At 40.9% G+C, this 15840-nt stretch overlaps 1 protein-coding gene across 3 annotated transcripts in view; it reads right to left on the bottom strand.

Moving 5' to 3' along the window:
- Window positions 1–15840, bottom strand: part of ELMO1 (engulfment and cell motility 1) — a 311581-nt gene that overhangs the window by 213523 nt on the left and 82218 nt on the right. For all 3 annotated transcript variants that reach the window (XM_063325494.1, XM_063325495.1, XM_063325496.1), the window contains one exon: window positions 10511–10680. In XM_063325494.1, coding sequence (XP_063181564.1) covers window positions 10511–10680 — 170 coding nt within the window. The remainder of the gene's footprint in view (window positions 1–10510; window positions 10681–15840) is intronic.

Here is a 15840-nt window from a genome sequence, read left to right as displayed (position 1 = left end):
TTGCACTTGCTGCCACGCTGTTCAGCCCACAACAGCTCTAGGACTCCAAGCTCTCCACTGCAGATTCAACTCTCTCCCAGAACTTGGATAGATTTTTTTTTTTTTTCCCCTTTTGGTACAACAGTAACTTCTCCCACCTTGCATTTTCCGTTCTGTTATGCGTAAGTAACATTGTGCTTTCTACAGAGACCACGAAAGTCTATGTATAAACTCTTTTAAAGAAGGATCGGTCTCAGGGAGGGCAGCTTTTGGGCTGGCTCGTGCAACCATGAGGGGAGAAAACACAGAGAGTACGTGACAGGAATAATGATTTGAAATCCCTCATTGCTACCTGTGAGCTGTAATTCATGCCTGAACATAGTGATGCACAGTTTACCATGTATCAAAGCACAGACTGAGCTACACCCTAGCTCAAATTAGAAAACTGACAAGATTTTCCTCTTGGATTCCATGGCTTTGGTTTTGTTGGGGTTTTTTTATGCTACAACAGCTGTCTGTGTAGCCAGTAGTAATGAGCAAACAAAAAGCATCCTGGTGATCAGACAGCCTTACAAAGGGGAGAAAACTACACTCAACTTGCTTTTAGGAGGAGAAAAGTTCCAAGCATTTCCCACAACAGGAGATTCCCAACTTCAGCAGAAGGTCAGAGCTGTGCTTCTGCAAACTGAGTGCTTCCTTGCTGCGGCAGACTATTAAACCCTAACAAGAACAACCACCACCACAAATGGGTTTTGTCATCTCCCAAATGCACATGGATCCAAGCAACCTTCTGCAGCACATGCCAGCAAAACTTCATAGCATCCTTCTGAGCCCAGTTTTCAAAACAGCTGCTTTTCATCCAGGTGGCTAAGCAGCAAGTAAACTTGAAACTGGTACTGTGTCTGTCTGACATCAAAGAGAAACAAGTGTGGTGTTTGCAAACTGCTAGCACTTCAAAGGGCAGACTCAGTTTTGCCAGAGATTTTTTCACAACAGACTATAATCAGGTGCATTTTCTCCATGACTGAGCCCAAGGAATAAAGAACAAACATCTGAGTCCTTGAGCAAAACATTTAGACAGCAACTCACTTAGCATTTACAGAACTCTTATCCATCTTGAGCTAACTGGCAATCAGTTAGCTTGAGGTCAGACGATGTGCAATGTAAGAGAAAATATAAATTTAGAATAATATGGAGAAATAATTCAATCATATAGGATTTTTTTAGTGAAGCAATACAAAGACAGCAGATTTTGACTTGAAAGGAAAGATAATCATCACATTAGACCAAACAATTTCTACTAATCTCTGTTGCTTTGGAAAGTGTGGTAAGAGCAGCAATCAATCTAGGACATCAAATGTTGCAGCAACACGGTACAGGATGATTACAGATAGACTTTTACCACTGAACAGGTGGAGGCTGTTATCTAAAGGAGCACATGCTATTTTCTTCCCATCATCGAACCAAAAACCTAATACAGAAGGACCCGGAGAGAGCAGGAGTTCCTCTCCATATTCACCCACAGACCATGGTAAAGTTACCACTGAAGGAGCAGCCAAGCTAACTCTTCCAGCGAGTCAGCCTGGAAAGGAACAAGTACAGTTTGCCACCTCATCAGCTTTCCTCTTTCTATATATACATAGCTGTTATTTCTTCTAGAGGGCTAACTCTGTGGTAGCAACCAGACAGTTCCACAAAACGCTTCCCGGGTGACTTACCACAGGTATGGTCAAAAATGCCAAAAGCCTTACTGATCTAGACACTGTAATTAGCTCAATACTTCTATATAAGTATTCTTTTTCTTTTTTTTTCCACCCTTTAGAAACTATCCCTCAATTGCACTTGCACAGATGGGAACAAAACCACAGACAAAACACAAACGTTATGAGGGTAAATTAAATAGCGTTTGTGAAAGCTTCAGATACATAGTGGTAAAAGACAAAAAACAGACAGCAATTTTTATACAGGGAGAAATCTCAAAACAAATGCCAACATAATGCAAAATAAACATGAACAACAAGTTACCAGTTTAGACATTTGCCTACCACAATACTTCCCTGTTTGGCCTCAAAGGAACTTTATGATACATTTCCAGCTGAATCCCAAGGCGCGGCAGCTCCCTTTGGACTTCCCCAAGCCATCCAGACTTAATACTTGCTCAAATACTGCAGGTTACACCATGAGCAGCTTCCAGGGGAGACCGGCTTAGCAAAGGACCCGACAGGATCAATTCCTATCTGTTGTTGTGCACAAACTGCTGTACAGGGACCAAAGATGACCCAAATCTAAGCTCCAGCTGGGGTAACACACAGTGCACAGCAAGGGCTTGTCGGCACTGGGGAGAAGTACTAACGTCTTGTCCCACTGTGGAAGCCAGAGTGGACCCACCAGAGTTAGTGATGCCAAGAGCTAAAGTAATCATGCATCACGGCAACCAACATGTCTGAGCCTGCACTGTCTGAAGACATGCAGAGTAGGATAAAAATGAAAGCTTTTCATGCAATATGGCCCCAGAGAGGGCCATTATTAGCAAAGGTGGAATATGTTCAGAAAAACTTCCTCCTCTACAGAAAAACTGACAGGATGATGGATGAACGACCTGCTAACCACATTAAATTGGTATTTGGCTACTGCTTTTCAGGCAAACACGAGGATAGCCCACATTCTGGATAATAAGGCAGTGTTTAGAAATATGACAAGACAAATAGACAGGAGTCAGTTATCACATATAAATCAAATCTGCTATCACATATAAATCAAATCTGGGAAACACTCTGGCCAGAGGTTGAAATAAATTATTTGGATGAAATCTGCAAAATGACTATTAAATTATGCAGCAGCACTCCCACTCCTGAGGGCCACCACAACAGTCCAAGAGACAAAAACATCCTGTAAAGCTGCAGAAGTGGAGATTTTAAGCTCTTCTCTGCATTTTTGCTAGCTCCTCAAATACTACACTTCTGTCTGGAGCTAAAAATATAAATAAATGAGTTTTGTCCAGCTTGGTACTCTAAAGAACATTTAGAAATACAAATCCCCTGCTGGAATTACTCTTTTTATCACATTTTACAAAAGTGGTTGCCAAGTACAACCCAGTAAAACTGTCCCCTCTCCTCTTCCCTGGTCCTGTCAACAAGGTGTTGATATCGCCACTTAGCAGGGGTCATTTAAATGCTAACATTCTTAAGCACAGGCAAAGTAAGAAGAACAACTCTGGAGAAAAGACGTTTAGGATGGGAGCAGTACAAGGAGCAGCAACTCCCCCCTTCTTCTCTCCAAAGGTGTGATCTTTGACGGTTCAATCTTCAGACACGGGTTTTACCTAAAATGTACTGTGTGTGCTATGTATATGACATCGATCAAAAGAATATACAAGAAATTGCGCTCGTGTCTGTGTTGAGAGGAAGGATGGAGTCCAAGCCTGAAGACTGATGGGGAAGCAAACCCAAAAGGGAGAAAAATACACCAAGAAAAAAAAAAATACACCCACAAAGAAAACCTACCCCACTTTCTTCTTTTATGGGAACTGCACTGAAAGACTGGGCTGCAGCCCTTTCTCAGTCTCCTGCCATTACCATCTCCACAGAGATGTAACCGGGTGACCCGATTTTATATATTCTTTTGGATTTTTGCCTCATAGACAATAGCCACCTTCTCCCGACATTACGGAAGCACTAAGAAATGAAGACTGTGTAAAGCTCCTGTTGGACAAGAATCGATTTTGGCAGCAATGTCAGATTAAGTAATCTATGCTTCCAGGTGAAGTTTCGCAGGAATGGCTGAGCCTGTCTAACAGCCCGGTGCTGTCAAAAATACAAATTATTTTCCTCCCTCCATCAACTGGCTTATTTTCTGCTGGATTAGCAAATTGAATTGGATCACTGAGGAGTCAGATGAGCACTGGAGCTGAGCAAGAGAATGAGCAGGTACTACATAGCCAGTGGCTGGGAAGGGTGGGAAAGGACTACTTTATTTAGTGGCAAAGACTTACTAGCTTAGCATTGTTCATTTCTTCTGGAAATTTACGTTCCATTTGCCCAGTGAGCTGTGCTTGCACAACCGTTTTCTGGGGCAACAGTGTGAGCTCAATCAGGGAACTGAACTGGGTTAAGGAATGTTTTATTAAAAGTGACAATAAAGGCCACTTTTAATACTTTACAACAGTTTTCCAGTCCAGCTTGCTACGAACAGTACTGGCATAACTCTTCAGAAGAAGCAGGACAGGAACAAGTGGCTGTGAGGAAGGGCTGCTTAAGTGTTTTGACAGCACTACTGAAATACTCATTAGACTGGGATGGAAAAAACCATTAGCAGGTATGTGAGCAACTGTCCCAAAACGTGTGTTAAAGTCAGAATAACTCCAAACCAATTTGTCTTCAGTTTTCCACTGGGCTGGTATACAGTATTATCTCTGCAAGACAAGCCAAGAGCTAGAATTTCACTGAACAATACAATTTGTCATTAAAGCATGCACAATTGCTGCCTCAGAGACTTCCAGCTGTACAGCAGCCAACTCTGCAACTGCATGTGTTCAATAGAAGACTCCTCTTAATCGAGTCAAAACCCATACAAATACATATTTATTTAGAAGCTTCTATGAACCTGATCTAGCTGCTTTTATTATTTCCAATAGGAAGATGACAAAAGTTAACAACCATGCCAATTTAAAGGAAGTTTTTATCTCCAATCTGTGTACTAAGCAGTTACAGCTACCTTAAAATCATTACCAGGCTATCTGCAACCACGTCTGAGCAGCATCGACTAGCATGCTCCTGTGCCATGGGCTGTACGACAATATAAAGCCACTCAGCACAGCCACGTCGATGAAGCAGAGCTCTCAAGAACAAGCTTCTCAACAGCACCAGAAACAATCCTGGTTACTGTCAAGACGGCTAGGCTTAGCATAGTCTCATTTTTTTGGCAAAACCTGTGTGTTATTTTAGCCAAATGACAAGTGACAGAGACTATAATAGTGCCAATAAAAAGAATACTGAAAATTCTGAATATGCCTTCCTCCTTTTCCTCCCAGTCATGAGATTATTATTATTACTGATAATGACAAAAATAAATTTAGAATCCTTTTATTAACTCTTTGGCCTTTCAATATTTATGGCTTGTAACTTACATTTTCATTTTCTTACTTTATAAGGGACTATGAGGGGTTTTTTTTCCTTTTAAGGAAGGCTGAGACTCTGTCCAAGTCACATGACTCTTCTGATACATCAAGGAAAAAAGCACCACATCTTCACCAGTCTTCTGCTACATCAGAAAGACTATCTATACAGCCATGATTTTCTGAAATACTAATTCTGGGCTAGACTATGGAATACGGCTCTGAATGAGCGAAGTACGTTATCTCAGGTGAGGTTGCAAGGAGACATGATTGTTTCCTCAAGTTGGGTTCCTGAACATATTTGTCATCAGTCATCATAGTAACTATGACCTTCTAACTTTCTGCCTCATTTTAGGGCATTGCATTCTGGCCGAAGGGAGCAGAAGCAGTGCACCTGCACCCTCACACATCCCTTTTACATTGTACATCCAACCAGACAGACTGCATATTCGACTCCCCTTAACAAGGGAAGAACTGGCCTTCAGACGAAAAATTAGCATTAGAAGTGCTATGAAAATCTCTTTCTGAAAAGTCTCTGAAAAGGAAAATAACTGCGTTTGCACACCCACACCCCTCTTTGGTGATACAGATGCAGAGTGTGAGAAACGATAGGACATCATGGATAGTTATAAGATAGAATCAGGATTAACTTGTTCTTCATGACCTAACTTGTCTTACAGTCTCCGCTATAATTTATAGGTCACCCAAACCATAAAAATAAACATAGAACAAGCTTCTTTTTTAATTTTTTTTTTCAAATAGTAAGAGACTCATAGCATGCTCTGAAAGCAAGAATGAGCCTGAAGGAAAAACAAAGATGAGCCATCTCAATCAACAGGATTGAGATACATGTGGACAGTTTCTAAGACATGTTGCATCTCTGCTGATATAAATATATTCATATTGACAAGACGCACTCTCAGCTTCACTGGGGCCCTGTGCACCCTACAGTCTGCCTACCACCGACCCCTATGGCTTTGTCCCCACGCACATCATATCTACAGTTCATTTGCTCTAAGCAGCAGGCACTCAAGGAGATCTGGCACAAATTATGGTAACTACACACAGTATTAAAACCACTTTTGAAAACGTACCCCAGAAAAAAAAAAAACCCTCTCTCAATTTTTTATTTTTTAAGCTATATTGACAGCCAGAGACTGGAAAGGCTATCCTCTAATGCATTCTGATTTTCTTCAATATTCAGGAATATAACATATGGAAGATTAACTAGGAAACACTGCTAGTTCTTGTCAACTTTTTATATTACTACTTCTTTTCATCACCAAGAAAATGAAGCAGAGGTAACTAGAAACCCAGGGATTTACATTCTTTTACTCTGGTCACTGTACTTTTATAGTCATCTGCTTCACTGAAATAATAAGTAAGTAGCGCAATAAATAAAGCCAACTATAAATAAAGCACAGGCCTCTTCCTCGGTGAAAGTTATATAAAAAGCTGGAGTCTTGCTTTCCAGAGGCTGCCCACTAAAACTTAATTACACACTCAAATTATAACTTAAGAGCTGCCCCCTAACATGAGTTCCACGTGCAAAGAAAACCTCAGAGCAACCTTACACTGAGCATGACGGTACTTTTAATGAGCACTGTCTGCCCCTCAGGGAAAATAGAGAATAAAGCTTGAATTAACAAAATTCATCAATTTCTAGCACAGCTGCACCGCACCGTGAACAGAGGCGCCACTCAGCCTGGGCTTACTGATGCAGGGCTGTCCTCAGCTGCATTAACCCACGGGCAGCCGGGAAAGCACACAGAGGGGCTCCTTGCAGAGCAGCAGCAGCCACCCCATGGGTACGTCCCATCCCCTCTGACCCCCTCACAGTCTTAGTGCCAGTCTCCGTGTTGCAATACAAGAGCAGAGACAGCCACTCTCATGCTATTTCACAACATGACTGCACTCAGGTTGTGGCTCAATGATGCACCTAGGACAATCTAATGGCCTGCTGCCACAAAAAAGGGGCCTTTTCTGCATCCACTCATGCCCACTTCCTCTCTTGCTTCTCCAAGTCCCAAACTGAACAGAAAACTAACTCTGCAAAACAGAAGTGGGTACCTTGCAACCAAGTTAACAAGCTGGATTGACTTGGTGAAGCATACAGAGACCGGAACCAGCTCCAGGAAGGAAGCGGAACTGGGTTGGAGAGCAGGGGTGAACACACAATGACCAGGAGAAGAGGGCAAGGAGCTGGACCATCTCCTAGCAGCCATGAGGGGTCTCTCAGCTGTATGGTTGAGTCACAGCCTCATTCAAGCAAGGCTGGCTGAACAACAGTAATCCAAAGATGGGTAAAATAACTCCACAGTGACGATGGATCTTAAAGGTATCTTTACAAAATATATTGCTTTCTAAAACTGGGCCATCAAAAAAGTTTCTGCCCTTCCCTGAAATTTCTGGCTGCTTATTCCTCCTCTAATCCAAACACCCCTCCCCCCCCCCCTTTATAATGCTAATACAATTGTTTGTGTAGGTCCATCTATAGACACTGAAATGATCAGAGTCAAAAATACCATTGGGGAAAAGAAAGTGGCAGGTACTGGGGCAGGGAAAAGGAGGGAAAAGGGCTTTTTGGTTTGAAGCATCTGGGTGAGCTGGTCAGCAGCACAGCCCACAAGGTCGCCGTGCCGAGGGTGCACAGCCCACAGTGGGAGCTAATGGCCTTTAGCTGGCTTTGCCTGTTCAGTGAGCATCTTGTGGGACCTCTTATTAACGGTATCGCAGAGGGTCCAAGCGAAAACAGGAACAGATAACACAAGAGGACAACTGACTGACTCCAGCTGCTTTTCCTTCACAGCCTAGGGCACTCAAATGGCTGTCTGTCCTTGTCCTACTCCTTCCTCCATACATTATCCTCCTTCACCTCCCACGCACACCTTGTTTGCTCACAGGCCATTTTAGGGAGCTGTTTTATTGTAATAATAAAGTAAAAAAACAAACCTAAACAAAAAAACTGCTTCTTCTCCGGAAGTAGTTTGCCTGTTGGCTTAGTGTGCTGAAACAGCAATGAGTGACAGACCCTGAAGGGGAGGACAGGATCAATAGCTTGAAGTCGGACGAGAAAGGAAAGAAGCAGCACCATGGCAGGCTTAGGCTGATGAGTTTGTGCATATTAGGATTTGCTCCTTTCATTATATATCAAGTTCTGTTAAATACACGCTTGCCAGCCAGTGATGCACAGTGTAAAAGCAGAAGGGAATGTACAGCATAGCACAGACGTCCCTGCTTTACAGCTCCCGTCGCAAAGACAGACTTGGAAAAACCTGACCTGCAGAGTCCCTCAGAAGCTGCAGCAGAACGTCTAGGCTGCTGAACACGAAAAAGACTGAAGCAAATACTGGGAGTTCATCAACACGTGAAGCTGCTGGACACTCTTACAGTCTGAGTCTTTGTTCAGCGCCCAAACTAGACAGCATTTCTCCCCACAGGCAGAAACACTGATAAATAGATTAGACAGGTAGATCAATCAATGAATCTTTGGTGATACATTACACCAGCTAAAAAGAAAATTCTGAAATCCCCCCAAATGCAAGACACTTAAAAAAAAAAAACCGCAATAGGCTCTGCTCGTATGTCCAGTCTGCAAGCCTGCTGTGTGGTTTGAAAACTTATACCCTCAGTAAGGAATTACTCCTAGGGTGTAATTTGTTGAGCAGTTCTTTCAGCAGTGGTGCTGGCTTAAGTAGTTTCCCTCCCAAACAGTTATTTTTAAATCCAGACCAGCGTGCTACAGCTTGGCCCATCCCACAGCTCCAGAACAGTAGTACAGACACATTTGAAGGGTGAGGAAGGCACTTGCTGTAGTCTTGATGCAGCAAAAAGAAATGCTTGTAAAAAAATGTGAATGTTCCCTGTCTGTTTCAATAGAAAGTAAAGTGCTTCAGTTTAAATACCTTCTGCAGTGGAGTAAGTTGAACGATTTAACTTAAGTAAATTCATGACAAAATAAACTACAGAGGCAGTGGCTTTTAGTTTGCTTATGTTCTGATCTTCATAGGCGGGTGCGAGCCTGCCCATTCAGTATATTTTTTAATTAGTACAGTAACTGTGTGCATATGTTTACATCAACTTAAGCCTGTCTTTGGTTTTAAATTTAATTTGGTTCCTAAACAACAAGCGTTATATGAATATAAGACAAGGTGACAAATTTCTTATCTAGAAGCATTTTTTTTTTAATTTTTTTTTTAAAGTGGCATAATATGTGCCACAGACTACGTCACAGCAAAAAAATGAAGGCCATAACCCTAAAATACTGAAGATGAAACCATGAACTATTGGAAATCCAGTATATAGCCAGTTAGGCAATAGGGATTCAAAGTCCAATAAACCACTGAGCAGGGATCAGTGAGAGTGTGCTTTTACATTTCCCAATCCAGGGCCTACTGGATTCTAAAATGTACTTAAACCTTCTGTGGAAAATCCTCAGTATATCTTGCATGGTACCGTCAGAGACAATTTGTGTTCCATTTCAAAGCCCCCTTACTACTTTTGCTTTACCCCCTAACACTACTTACTTTCTTGAATCCAAGGGAACACGAGCACATTTGAGAGGGATTTGGATTGATTTCAGCAATTGATTTCTGAAGTCTGGTCCACAAGACTGAACAACCCCAACGAATAAGAAAGCTACTTTCAGAGCATTTTCTTTCTCTCAGGAAAGTGTGTGGGTATCGTAGATTTCTTCATGTGTAGTAAAGGTTGACACTGACTGCAAAACTCTTACTTGAAAGCAAAAGCTTACTTGAAATAGTAACTGTTAGACCATAATTTAATAACGCAGCAATCCAGTTGATACTTTTCTGTAGTACCCTCCACATTAAGCCAATACGCGCTTACTCAGGACCATTGTCCTGAATTTCACCATTGGTGAAAACTGGTGAGATGTTCTGGTAAAGAATGTTCATTCTTTATTTTCCGAGGTCAGCTTTCAAGTTCATGTCAAAAAAAAAACATTGCCCTTTGAAAAACCCCAGCCAGAATTAAAGAGTAAAAATGGAAACAAAGCAAGCGCTGGGTTTTGCTCCACATGTTCTCAGTAACATGAAATTTAAAACATAGTTTGCAGATGACATCACTTAAATATCAGCCTTTAAAAATACTATAAATGATTTATCTAAATTCCAATGGGTAAAGAAGAAACTAGGACCACAGTCTCCCCAAAACTTTATGGTACCGAGGGTTACTTCCTACTTTGCTCATCCCCAGTCCCCACCAGCCCATTGCTAGGGGAAATTAAAAAATATCCTCATTGATAATATATAACACTATCCTAGCAGCTCAGAACTCTTCAGATGTTTTACTTTATATAATCTTAAAAGTTCTATATTCTATACTTCAGGCACTCAGAGAATGAGCATGAAAGCACCTATACGGGAGGAATGTCACAAGTTTAAGCAGAATACTTACTCTGTGCCGCTTTCAACCATTTGTGTTAGGAGGGAAATGCCATCTAGGTTTATAAATTCTTGGGCAAATGTAATATCCCGTGAGTAGTTGGCTAAGTCTTTCAGTGCTTCTAACTTCGCATCCATACTAGAAGACTGGATCCTCTCATGGAGCTGCTGTGCATTTTGAGCCTAAGAGAGAAACAAAACATACAAAAGAAAAACAACAAAAAAGCTTTAGTTACAATGGCAATAATGAATAAAACATTAGGGCAAGCAGGAACAATGGTCGTGTTTAATATTAATGATACTTAACACTTGTATACTCAGAAATTATTAAGTAGCTCACACACAAATTACTTTTGTAGAAGTATATTATGCATGTATTACTCCATTATTACCTATATAGCTATTTGGATTGTTGCAGAATCATAAGCTGAGCAATGGATAGATATCCCATTGTCTCAAGCAAAATGTAAGCATTACTAAAGACAGCCTTTGGCTTGAACAGCTTGTGTGTCATATCAATAAAAGTAGGAATGAAAATAAAACAAATTGCATCAGACAATCTCAGTATAACGATGTCAGCACTTTTTTTTTTTCCTGCCAACGCTTACTCAGTTTACGCACTTCTCATGACCTTTAACAACAAAGACCATATACAGTCCTAATCAGGTTCTATCAGTGGAGACGAACTTCAGGGCTTCTGCTCCTTCCTCCCCCTCTTCCTTTTGTTCACAATCAATTCAAAACCTCACATACTCTCTTACAAGGAGCATAGGAATAATTACTTCCCACATAATAGTATGATATTATCACTCTACATCTTTATGCAAGTTCAATATCCACATATATTAGGCTATTCTGCCCATTAATGCTTCAAATACAGGATGAGACAGCGAAATCCACAATGAACACTGATGATAAAAAGCTAAAAGGATATTTAAATAATGCATACTAAATTGTTCTCTCTCTTTAGCCATACAAATACTTTTAAAATACATCTCACGTTTTCAATTTGATGCTTTCACTTACCTGAACACAACACGCAAAAGCTCCAGTTAATAGCTAGTTAGCCAATACTCTTCTTAGAAAAATAATCCTCCTCACTATATACAGATACTTGCAAAATTCAATTTCCTACAACTCACTTCTTACATGCACCGAATGAAAGGTGAATGAGAAGCTATGTGTCACTAGGAAACCAAATTAATGGCAAATTTTGCTGAGAGTTATTTTCTCTGAGATTATGCTTATTCTTTCTCAGTCAGAGAAGAAAAATAGAAGAAAAGGCTGTGCCGACAGGCAATTCCTTTTCATTTCAAGTAATGAAAATACTCTTCACAGAGATGGTCATCTCTGCAGATCAGGATTCTGAGACAAGTAGACATTTTTAGTGCAAGTCAACATTTAAACAGGGAACACAGGAAAAAGCACCACCATGTTGTTACAGATAGAGCTTCCTATCTACATAACTCTGATTGCTTCACAAACATTAATAAATTAAATGTCCCAATATCCTCCAAGATCAGCAAGGTTTGTTACTTGCAAATTTTTACAAAGAAAAACTAATGCATGGTCTCCAGTCAGCTTTTGGCCATAACCTACATGGTGAGGAGCACACACAAGGAGGAAATTATCTTCTAGTTATTATGATCGTAGTTAACATCTTCAGTTAAGACAGCATTGAAAAGAAACAGAGTATCTTTAGTCCTGAGCTTTTCTGTGCCTTAAATATTGGGTTGTGCAGCCATAGCAGTTACATTATCTATAAAAAGGCAGAATCCTGTCATCCAAAAGCTCTTTCTGCCACCCTAAGTTACCTGCTTTACCAATAGGTTTGAGTCATAATGGGGAAACAATGGCTTATACAATCTCTCCGTATCAGCAATGCTTGTCCAAACAGTACTAAAACAATATTCTCTCAAACTTAAGCAGCTGGTAGGCTAACCCATTTGCCAACACCCATGGAAGAAATTAAAATAGATCCCACTAACTTCCAACTTCCAGGATAACCCCAGAATACTTCCTCCAACCCTTTCCCTTCTTCAGAGCAGCTGAAGGACGTTTTGCTAAAGTACTCTTGTACAATCAGCTACAAAAATTCAGAGCAACCACTATTACTACCTGAACCAGAAGTTCAACAGCCAACTCCAACCTCACCAAATGACCTCCTTCATTGAGCTGTTTCTACTCTAGACTCCCCACTATAACAACTCAGGAAGACTGAGAGATGCAAAGCATCCTCAAACCATTATTCTTTCTCAGAATACATGCAATGTCTGAATTCCTGCCCACCTCAGAAAAGAAATGCTTCGTAAAAATCTTCAATACTGCCACGGCAGCTCCACGCCCCTGACTTTGGGAATGGTTGCTCAGATTTAACCTCCAACTCATGAAGATCTGTGCACATGCCTTCTTCCATCTGCCATGGTTCTGGGAAGTCACCACCCCCATCTGCCTACTGAAAGATAGAGTTCTTCCAGCTTTCCATGGCAAGCAGGTCTTCTGAAAGCTCCTGGAGACTTAGTGAAAATTAAACAAATAGGAAAAATGAACAAAACACCTGTTTCACTGTGAGTGAGAAGCTCCCCTGAGCTGCTCAACCAGTAAGTCTACGTGAGCAGAAGTTGGGCAGCAGAGCTGTGGCCAAACAGATGGGGACTGTAATGACCCGTGTAGCACAGCAGCAAGCAGGAAAAAACAAGTAGAGCCAGGAGAACATCCTCTTCCAAACCCCTTCAGATCACACCTACAGCTGCTGTGTAAACAACGCCTCATCTTCGTACATATTAACAACAGACTACTAATGGTCAAGTTCACCCTTACTTTTGAGGACAGATTCCTGCCAGCAGCATAAACATCTGGGGCTGGTGAAATGCTGCTGCCATCCTAGCATGAATCAATACCAAGCATGGAAAGAGCTAACCATACCTCTCACCAAAACTGAGAACACCAGTACAGGGACGTGCATTAACAGCTCCCCTCCACTGCAGAACAGCAGCACGAGCGGGACCAACCGATCGACAGAGATATGTTAATCCTGTTTCCTCTCAAGTCAGTGAGAGCTTTGAAATTCAGCACACTAAAACGAAAATATAATCTTAGATCAGAGACAGCTTAGTCCCCTCTACAGAGCACAAAAATCTATAAAGCAGTGTCTCTCGGATACAAAAGTGGTTCAGCTGTGTTTTAAAACATAAAAGTGAGCTTACTTACATCATAGGCTTTATCTGACTATGCCAATGCGAATGCCCCATCAGCAAAGTTTCTACACAGCTGTACTTTTCCTACATTAAACAAGTTTTGCGAGACACTGCATCCAATAAACCTTGCTCCTTCTACTATCGGAAGAGAAAAGAATTGATAGTGGCACAGCAGACCTTGATTAAAGGGGTAAACAAATATTTGTTTCAGCAAGAGTGCTGGTACATGTCTCACTGGAAACATGGCCAAAAGTAACGTTGGCTGTTGCCATCACAAGTGCCTGATGGGTGAAAATCCTGCTTCAGTGAATACCGTGCAGTTCTCACAAGCCTCCTAGTTCTTGTTGCCATAGCACTCATACGTGCTTATGGAATGTACAGCTCACTTATAACTGCATTAAAAAATGAAACCCAGATGAAATATGCTCCAAGTGCTTACCAGGGAGCTATTTTAATGATTTACAATCCACCGGTGGATGGACAGACAGCACAGCTCATTAAAGCAACAGTAGAGCTAGCTGCCACGTCTCTGCTCTTATTGAAATATCATTCAGGTAAGAACAAATAAATATATAAAATCTGCCCAACTGAGAACCGTTATAAGGGAATTAACAGAAACAAGGCTGTTCAACTAAATGAAAGACAGCATTAACTGCTCTCCTGTTTAGAAAGGGCGGAAGACAGGAAGCTTGTAAAACATGTGCTGTTGGAGTCCCAGCATTTCAAAAGGCTGTCAAGAGGCATAAGCTGCATATCTAGTCTTAAATGACTTGCTCCAAGGACAGTAAGAAAGGTTGCCTTTAGGGAGCAGCAGTGCTTAAAAGGAGCCGCTTGATGAGATTGTCAGCTTAAAAAGAAAACTAATGACCTAAATCCAAGATGTGACTTGCTTAGAGACTCAAATAGCCATTTGGAGGTTAGGGATCCCAAGATCATCCTAACAAGGGATGCTACCGATCAAATTATCATTTCTTTGCCAATGAATACTTTGTGCAAACTTTGAAAGCAACTTATTACCCAGACATAGACAGGGTTTCTGTACAGAATACAAAATACAGTGAGCCAGGGCAGGAGGGAGGACACAGATTCCAAATGCAACCACCAACAAACATTAATGTGCTATGGAAGAAATTTGAACCATTGATTTAAACTGCTGTTTTGCCATTATGTAATCAGTTTTCTTCTTTATCCTTTACAGAAAGCAAATAAAATAAAATACAAGTGTTTTGGTCTCCCCTGTAGATAAGTTAGTCACATTATTCAACTTTCTGCTAGAAAAAGGGCATACAGACCATCAGCAACTATGGAATACAGTTCTGTACTAACCATACAGGTGCACTTCTGTGGTTTAATTTGAATCACTCAGTATTGAAACTGCTGCTTTTTCCTGGCTTGTTACTGCCGCTTCACCTACACCTGCATATACGTCAGAAAGCGATGGAGGAGTGGACACATTACATAAGCGTCGTTAAATGCAAACCCGATTCAACAGACCCCGCAAGGCTGAGTAGCCTCTAATGCCAGGCAAGCAATGAGATTACCTTTTAATTAGTAGAGACATTAATTGCTAACATTTTCACATTAACACACAAGCACAATTTCTACATCCAAAGCCCTGTACAAATGTAATACACAGAGCAGTCCTATGCTATCACCATACGCAATTCAGGAGGCAGAAGCAGGAATAGGAAAATGGTCATGTCTAGAGTCGCATGCTCAATCAACTATAAAAGCATTACAGATGCATAGCCATATGTATTATGTAAATATGCTTAAAATAAGTTTATGTTTATCAGTAGCCAGTTATGAATGCTTGAGAAGCAATTTTCCCTCTTGCTGCATTTGAAACAATCCTTTTTGCTTACTATTCAAAATAAGCCTTTGGAAAACTGAAAACATGAGATTAACCTTTTATCTAGAAAAAGACAACAACCAACTCCACTTCCCAAATCTTCCTCTTGTACCATGAGCAGACAAATATAAAAGTGGCTCATTGACTTCCACAGTCAGTGCTCCTGGTATAGGGTTCAATAACAACTAATTCACCATTACATAATAAACATAATCACAATCTTAGGCTGGACCTGCATAAATATTTATGCATTTACTGAATTTCAAGAAATTAAGTCAGTTGAACATATGTTAA

Source organism: Chroicocephalus ridibundus, chromosome 2, assembly GCF_963924245.1.
Source record: "Chroicocephalus ridibundus chromosome 2, bChrRid1.1, whole genome shotgun sequence".
Lineage (NCBI taxonomy): Eukaryota > Metazoa > Chordata > Aves > Charadriiformes > Laridae > Chroicocephalus > Chroicocephalus ridibundus.
This window is presented reverse-complemented; position numbering and strand designations above follow the sequence as displayed.